The sequence below is a fragment of the Leptonychotes weddellii genome, chromosome 11 (assembly GCF_054177405.1).
Source record: "Leptonychotes weddellii isolate Sample4059 chromosome 11, ASM5417740v2, whole genome shotgun sequence".
NCBI classification, from domain to species: domain Eukaryota; kingdom Metazoa; phylum Chordata; class Mammalia; order Carnivora; family Phocidae; genus Leptonychotes; species Leptonychotes weddellii.
In genome coordinates, this window is record NC_138379.1 from 79,657,401 (window position 1) to 79,666,287 (window position 8,887).

Sequence of the window (8,887 nt, forward strand, 5' to 3'; positions counted from 1 at the left end):
AGGGGAGTTCTGAAGGAGAGACGCGATTTGATTATGGAGCAGAGGACAGGCCCGGGACGGGACACGCTGAGAGCAGACAGACAACTTGGAGTATGTCAGGTTTCGAGAACCATGAGAAGGCCGGCCTCCCTGAAGTTGTCGGGGCTGAAGTGGACGACAGAGAATATGGAGGAGAGAGAATTAAAAGTCTGTGGAGATTTTTTTTTTTAAAGATTTTATTTATTTATTTGAGAGAGAGAGAATGAGAGAGAGCACATGAGAGGGGGGAGGGTCAGAGGGAGAAGCAGACCCCCCGCTGAGCAGGGAGCCCGATGCGGGACTCGATCCCGGTACTCCAGGATCATGACCTGAGCCGAAGACAGTCGCTTAACCGACTGAGCCACCCAGGTGCCCAAGTCTGTGGAGATTCTTAATTGTAAGGCCTGGGATGTTGAATATTTGCTGTGTGGACCGTGTGGAGCCATTGGTGGCTTTGGAGCATGGAGCAGCGTAGGTGGGATAAATAAATAATACGTCCTGAGGACTTTGTTCAGATCTGTCTTCATGCCCCCAGAACCGGGGCATGGGCCACAGCACTGGCCCGTCTGTCAGACCATGTAAGGATTGTCCCATGAGCCCGAGGAGGGAACAGCTCCTTCTGACCGAAGTCAGGGCAGGCTTCCCAGATGAGTCTGCAGGGGAATCAGGCACCCACAGAGATGCGTGTCTGTGGGCGGCAGCCCAGCAGGAAACTGTGATGTGGGCTTTCAAGGAGCTCAGATCCATCTTGGCCTCCCCTCAGGCCCCGCCCCCTCCTATTTCTTGTCAGGTGGCTAATCCAGATGGTGACTTCCGACTCACGATTGTCAACTCCTCTGTGCTCGACCGGCCCAGGGCTCTGGTCCTCCTGCCCCAAGACGGGTAAGTGTGGCCCCAGAGGAAATCAGCATGTGGCGGATGCTGCCAACAGACATCTGTCTGCTCGTGGAAGTGCCAGCTGCCGGACACAAACTTGTTTCTGATGATTGCGGTTGAAATAATCTGTTGACTTTGAGTCTTGAAACCAGAGCTCAGTCATCTTGTCAGGTAACTCCATTCCCCTTTTGTTAGCAAGCATCAGAGTCTCCACATCCAGATGTCTCACATCTGTGGGGTGTTTCTGCAACGAAAGGTATTATTAAAAGTCTCTCCGTAGATACAGCGTAGTCAGGCCTGGTTAGATATTGTGAGGATTCTTTGTCTCAAGTTTGGTGCATGATGCAAACATATGATCCCTTCCATCTCTTCCCTGCCCAACCCCCACAGGTTTTCTTACTAGCAATTTATATGCTATATGGGAAATGCAAAAGTGTTCTTTAAATTAATTTCTTAACTTAAAGAAACATAGCTAAAAGAAAATTCTGCATTAGGCTTTCTATCCTTCTAGTATTTATGATTGAGAATTAGATCTATTTTTTTCTTTTAAGATTTTATTTATTTATTTGAGAGAGAGAGAATGAGAGAGAGCGAGTACATGAGAGGGGGGAAGGTCAGAGGGAGAAGCAGACTCCCCGCCGAGCAGGGAGCCCGATGCGGGACTCGATCCAGGGACTCCAGGATCATGACCTGAGCCAAAGGCAGTCGCTTAACCAACTGAGCCATCCAGGCGCCCTAGATCTATTTTTTAAAAGGAAAAATATATATGTACTTCATTAAAAATATTAAGAGAACAGAAGTTTACGAAATGAAAAATATTTGTTTCCTCCTTTTTCACTCTTAACCCTTCTCCTTCATACTTCCTAGGGGTAATCGTGGTTAGTAGTTTCTTGTGTATCATTCAGAATTCTTTTTTATCCACGTGCAAGCACGTAGCCTTAAGACACACGGACACACACACACTCATGCATGAAATAGAATTGTAGATATTTACTGTTCTGCGTGTTTTCAAAACCTTTAACATGGGTTGAAGATGATCTTTTCACGTGAGCACACATGAAAACATGCAGATTTTTAGGCATCAAAATATTCTATTGTATGTACCATCATCTATCACTTTCTCTGTAGATTAACCTGTTGGCGTGTATACACATATATTCACCTAAAAGTATATGTGTGTGTGTATACACACATAAGACATACATAATTTTTTTGCTAGTATGAACAATGCTGTGATGAATGTCTTTGTACATTGTCGTCACATAACTTGATTGTATCTGTAGATAAATTCCAGCAAAGGAATTTCTGGGGCAAGAAATTCAGGGTGTTAAGTATTATAATTACGGCTTATGATAATAATACTGCCAAACTAACTGGCCTTCCAGTTCTAGAGAGGCTTCTTTCCTCTTGGGGATAGTATCTCACTCCCGATTCCCTAGGTCGGATGTGATGTGTGTTCTTTCCCGGTTTGACCAGGGTGATGTTCTGGACCGACTGGGGAGACCTGAAGCCGGGAATTTATCGGAGCAATATGGATGGCTCTGCCGTCCATCGTCTTGTGTCAGAGGATGTGAAGTGGCCCAATGGCATCTCTGTGGATGACCAGTGGGTCTACTGGACAGATGCCTACCTGGACTGCATCGAGCGGATCACTTTTGATGGCCAGCAGCGCTCGATCATCCTGGACAACCTCCCCCACCCCTACGCCATTGCCGTCTTTAAGGTGGGACTTCCTTTGCTCCCAGCTTTGGGCAGTCTGTTAGAGCAGGTGAAGAGTGTACTGAGGTGAAGAGCTGCTACCTTGGGTTTTTGCAGAGATGCTTGTCTGACTAACTTCTAGAAGAATCAGCTCACTTCTGGATTTGAGACTGTTTTCTTTAGCGCATCTGGACGGATGTCAGACAGAGTTGCCAGGCGTCTGGGACTGCTCACTGTTCCCAGTTCAGAAGGTTAAAGGTTGTTTCATAGAAAAATCCCCTTTTGCCCTCGAGTGCCGGTAGTTTGGGCTCGGTGTCCTCGTCTCCTGCTCACCTCGTGTCCTGATGGGTTCACATGGGCTCCATCCCACCCGTGTGGCCAGCCACTGCTGCTTTGACTCTAGAGAACAGAATGGTTGGTCTTTCCTGCCACTGGGAAGCAGATTTCGAACTGAAGGGTTGGGCTGTGGTCAAACTTGAATGCTTCTCAGGTAGTGTCTGCCAGCCAGTTCCTTCAGGGTGACTCTTGGGTGAGGTCTGGACAAATCCACTGCCTTGCATTTCAGTGGAAATCTTGGTCGGGCTGATCCCTCACCACGGAATGTTAGGTGTCCTCTGTATGAGTGAACCCTTGTTCTTATTGAGGGCCCAGGATTGGAGACCCAGGAGCTGGACTGACGAGCAAAGGTTTTCTTTCTAGAATGAGATCTACTGGGATGACTGGTCGCAGCTCAGCATCTTCCGAGCTTCCAAATACAGCGGCTCCCAGGTGGCTGTTCTCGCGAGTCAGCTCACGGGGCTGATGGACATGAAGATTTTCTACAAGGGCAGGACAACTGGTAAGGAAGGCTGCGTCGCCGGCTTCATCTCTCCCGCACTGTGATCTCCAGGAAGGGGCTGGGCGTGGGCAATCTCTGCCCGGGCAGGAGCTGACAGCCTGCGTCTTTATTGTCGGGACAACATGCCCATTATTTAATTTCTGCCTAATGACCTCTTAATTGCTTTTCTAACGGTACACAAGCAGCTGGAAGACAGCGTGTTTTCGCCTGCCTAGAGTGGGATGCTTGGTGGGTAATTACACCCTCCTCCCGCCTTTGGCCCCTGACTGATGGGTGGCGTAGCTTCTGCTGCAGCTGGAGAAGCCCCGCGTGTGCTTCCTCCCCATCTGGCAACCTCCCAGGGAGCAGTGCTTTGCTGGGTGTGCCTCCAGTTGCTGCCTGTCGATGGGAGTCCTGTCTCGTCCTCTGCTTGCCCAGATGACCTGTGGCTCATTGAGCACCTGCCCCCTTGTCATGCGAGGCGTCGTTATATGACGCATTAATTCACGTGTCCCCGCCTGAAACGCTTAAACCCCACGAAGAAGGAGATCATGTCTGCGCCCCTCCCCGCCGCCCCCCGAGACAACAGTCTGGCCACTGCCTAGCACTCGGTAGGGCTCAGTCTTTGTTGGCAGAGGTCATGAAAAGGGGCCAGTTGCCAGTGGGTGTGGACAGTAGCTGTCTTAAAGATTGTTCGGTGAGGCTTCAAGAGCTGCTCCAAGGCTTGTGACCTGCTTGCTGGTCCTGGAGACCGAGACTGTGCCGCAGAAAGCCTCCTTCCTTACTTTCCGCCCTCTCCCTCTGTGTGCTACCCACACTGTGGGCTCTACAGGACAGAGAGAGCAGGATGCTCCGGGAAGAATAGTCCCTTTAAGAAGCACCCTGTTTATCTCAGCAGGATTAAATAGCATCCTGGCTCTGCTGACTCGCCTTTATTGACAAACTGCTAGGTTTCCTGTTTGGCAGCACAATGTTGACGTTGTTTTGTGGGTTTTGGCTTTGCTAAGAGAAGATTGACAAAGGGGAAAAAGATGGTTATAGATATCATTGTGATTTGCGGGGGGACCAGTGAAGATAGCATTGAGAATACCCTTGTGAAACGGTAAAGAACTTTAGAAATGTAAGTCTGTATTATTGTTAGGACTGCACCGGACCTGGGATGTGGGTGGGGCTGGTATCATGATCCATGGTTCCTAGATCAGGGAACGGCATCTCAGGGGCGAATTAGGTTTCTCAAAGGTCCCTTGCTAGTGTAGGAGCTGGGCCTTTGTTCCAGTTCTGCTGCTCAATCGAGGAGTCACATTCTTCCCAGAGGAGGTGCCTATTTTAAAATAGGGAGAGATGAAGGACTCCTGCTTCTGGGGTCCCAAGGCTGAAACTCAGGGCCTTTGTTTGATGGAGGACCCCGAGCCCCTGCTGATGGGCGTCGCTAGCAAGCTGAGTGAATTTTCAGCATTTCTCTGAGTTAGAGCTCAGTCCGGAAAGCAGGTCTTCCTTTTGACAGGTGCTTGCAAGCATGTGCTTGCTGAGCACACGACCATTCCTGAAACACCGTGTTCCGGTGAACCCGTGATCCTTGGGCTCCCCGCTTCCCGGTCTCGGCTGGTCGCTTGCCCCATTCCAGCTGATGCACAGTCACAGCTGGGTCCTGGGGAGTGGGAGGGAGGATGGTCTGTGGTCACAGCATGTGCCTTTGTTGTCTTCTTCATGCCTGAAAGAGTCACCTTCACTTAAACCATCCGAAGTAATTCTGGGAGTCCGCCTGGGGTCTGGCTGGAGGAGACGTGTGCCGATGGGTAGAACGCAGACCCAGGACCGTGCAACCTCATGGCCGGTCGCTGCCCCCTCCTTGCCCCTTCCCCCGTTCCTCCGTTGGACTTTTGGATTCCCTTTTTCTCCCTTGTGTGAGCAGGATACTTGCGGCCGAGCTCTCACCCGCAGGCACAGGGCCAGAGAAGCAAAGCTGAGATCTCTCAGATGGGCTAGTCTGGGTTCACTGAAAGCTTTTGAAATGGCATCTGGCTGCCAGAGCCGCCTGCGTGCAGTGGGTGCCTCTCGGCCTTGAACTTGTTTGCTCTAACCTGCTTGCTTTTTTGGACACTGTTCTGCAAATTCATTTTGCCTATGGGCCACCCCTGGTGCCGGTCATTCTTTATTATTTTTGTTGTCTGCTCTGAACACATACAGGACTGCCTATTAGCCATGCGTAAGATAATAATACACATGATCACCTACATATATGAAGGGATTACACACTGAGGTGCTTTGTGGGCTTGAATAACCTCCGTTCATCTTCCCAAAACCCATGTGATAATATTTCCATTTTCTAGATGAGGACATGAAAGTCAGGTTCATGTTTCTACATCACATATTTAGTAAGTGGTAAGAATTTGAACCATGGCCTAATGGACTTTTGAGCTTGACTTTGATAAAACCATTAAGCTCTGCTCCCTTTATCATCTGTTGTTGGAATAGCGGTGTCCTGGTATATGACAACAATATAGAAGTACTAGATTTTGATTGATTCTTGTTTGTGATAAAAATTTTGTTCACTTGGAACATTGGTCCATTTGGGTTATTTGGTTATCAACAGATGCCTTTCTTAATCTTTATGTCTGGTGGATTTTTATGTAGTGTCACTGGGATCTGTTCTTCATAAAGAGTGCTTTTTCTTTAAAGAGCTTACTTTGCAAGGTTGTTGATATATCAAGTTGGTGTTGCAATGGATGAAAATATTTTGGAGCTCTGGGAATTGTCCTTCAGAGTCTGCAGTAAGCCAGGGCTTTTAAATACCTACAGTGAGGGCAAATACTTACTCGATGGGGTGGATTTGATTTTGATAATTGTCAAGCGTAGAGATAATTAAGCAAGATAATAGCATTTCTGGCTCCTAGACAAGTTCTGGAGGAGTTTTCCAAAGAGGAAATCTGAATGTGTTCCGAATCTGCCCCATGAAGACATCATGCAGCTCTTTTATCTTCAAAGGGGACGTCTTTGGAGGTGATGACTGTCACTTGTCCACTCTTCACATCTACCTGCCTTGCCCACACGAGACTGCAGCATCCTATAGAAAGAGTCTGTGGCCGTGTTCTGGTGGAATTCTGCTGAATACTCCTTCCATGTTTGCGCAGGTTCTCTGTGGCTTTGTGGCACCCCATAAGCTCCTGCCATGCCTACCTCCTGGGGTCTGTGACTCGGTCTGCTTGGTTTGGGGTTTGGCCCTGGATACAGCCTCTCAGACTGTATACATCTCTGTCTAGACCAGCCTCCTGAAATACCGCACCCCATTTTGGGTTCCGTACTTGTGGCTCTTGGTTTTTTGGGCAGGAGCATTTGCTCCCCATGTGAACACGTTAGTCGTGGTATTTTACAGACCTAGCTCCGCGTGAAATTATCATCCTGTCCCTGAGTATTTTTCGGAGAGTCTGTTATTGTTCAATTTCTTGGAACATTAAATGATATGTTGTCCTTTGAATACAGAGAACATGTTCCAGATCCCTTTGGAGTTGTTTTCCATTAGCGGCAGCTCTGTGTTCCTCCCTGTAGCCTAGGGCGTGTAACTTCTGAAAAAGGAACAGCCTCTGCCCATGGAACAGGTCAGAGTGAATTGATTTCTGGCATTTCTGCTCTTGTCAGCAGGTTATTCTGCTATGGTAACTCTACCTTTAGAGTGGATTGGATTATTTGTAGAACGTTTCATTGTATGGATTCTCCTCTGTGGGTGTGTGTACTTCATCTGTTTGGTAATGCTTCATACTCTCTGGTCTTTAGCATCGGAACAGCACTGTTGTTGTATCATTACAATTTTTCTTTTTATTTTTTTAAAGATTTCATTTATTTATTTTAAAGAGAGAGAGAGCGCGTGTGAGTGTGCACGTGTGCGAGCTCGAAGAGGGGCAGAGGGAGAGAGAGAATCCCAAGCAGACTCTGTGCTGAGCATGGAGCCCGACGCGGGGCTCGATCTCACCCCCCTGAGGTCACCACCTGGGCCAAAATCAAGAGTCGGATGCTTAACCAATGAGCCACCCAGGCGCCCCTGCAATTTTTATTTTATGTGTATGCCAATTAAACACTGATGAAGTGCCAACATTCCAAAGCTACTGAGTGTATCATGACCCATATCAATACTGATGGTCATTAATAAACCCTGTTTTCCAACCTGCAGCTCAGTGTAGGCATGACGTAGCTAAAATCTTGGCTGGATGGAGACAGATTGCTTGGATGTGATTCAGGGGGAGGGGGCGGGGGAGGGGGCGTTTTCTCTGTTCCTGAGATGGCACAACTGAAGAAGCATCATCAGTTGAGTTTTATCAAAGCATTTATGTTTATTTTCCCCAATTTTGATGATGAATAGTCACAGCCAAAAGAACAAGTATACATTTCATAATTTATGTGGCTTTTATGTTGCTCGATAGTTGTATGTGTTTCCAGTTGTTACAAAATGATTTATGCGTCCTCTCCCCTCCTTCCCGGAAAGATGTGGGGGATAGGAAAATACCTTTTCCATCACTGTTCATCCACAAAGGTTCTCTGTCCAGACTGTAGTGAAGGATTTTACGGACTTTTATCTGGCACTCTCTTTGGAAAGCCGAACCAGAGACAAGATTGGCAGTAGGGACAGGTCCACATTTACTAGTCCTTGTGTGGGTTTACTGCATGACACATAGTACTGAGGCTAATGAGGGCCCTGTGCTTGGGTCTTCGTTCAGCTTGGTAGCTGCACTCGGGCACGGAGGAGTTGAGAAGCAGAGACGTGGATGTTTGTCCGGGGCCCCATCATGACTTTGCGCCATCGGGTCTGTAAAATGAGGGGGTTGTCTTGGATTTTAGCCCCCCGTTCGGGGTCTCCCTGGCACCGATTAACCCGGCCACGGCCACCGTCTGTCTTCTCCCCAGGAAGCAATGCCTGCGTGTCCAGGCCGTGCAGCCTGCTCTGCCTGCCCAGGGCCAACAACAGTAAAAGCTGCCGGTGTCCAGAGGGTGTGGCCAGCAGCGTCCTCCCGTCCGGGGACCTGATGTGTGAGTGCCCTCAGGGCTACCAGCGGGAGAACAACACCTGTGTCAAAGAAGGTGCGTCCCGCCGGCCTCCTTCCCTTCTTTCCTCCCCTCTCCCAGCGCTCTCTATTCCCCGTGTGTTTGCGTCATCGAAAATGCCCTCGGTAAAAATGAAATCCACGAGATACTTAGAGACGTCCTGGTCTGGGTTCTAAGGCCTGGGCTCCTCAGTCCTCATCGGGAACAGCCCTGCGCGGTTTATTTAAACATGATAGCTGTGGTTTTGGTTTCATGTCAGATGACACAGTGACATGACACATGTCAGAGGCCTTTCTCGACGTCCCCTTTTTGTCTCCTCCTCCGTCTTCCTCTCCTCACCCGTCCCTTCTCCTGCTTCTTGTAAGTTGGGACCACACCTGACTTGGAGAAATGACTGGTGGGACTCCACGAGCTCACCGAGGTTCACCCAGAAGTTCCCCCCTC

General features: G+C 48.8%; 1 protein-coding gene across 2 annotated transcripts in view; it reads left to right on the plus strand.

Annotated features, from left to right (window-relative positions):
* The window catches only part of LOC102735382 (sortilin-related receptor), a 118,937-nt gene that overhangs the window by 78,808 nt on the left and 31,242 nt on the right, over positions 1 to 8,887 (plus strand). For both annotated transcript variants that reach the window (XM_081799267.1, XM_081799266.1), the window contains exons 19-22: positions 809 to 900; positions 2,371 to 2,617; positions 3,292 to 3,430; positions 8,306 to 8,479. In XM_081799267.1, coding sequence (XP_081655393.1) covers positions 809 to 900; positions 2,371 to 2,617; positions 3,292 to 3,430; positions 8,306 to 8,479 — 652 coding nt within the window. The remainder of the gene's footprint in view (positions 1 to 808; positions 901 to 2,370; positions 2,618 to 3,291; positions 3,431 to 8,305; positions 8,480 to 8,887) is intronic.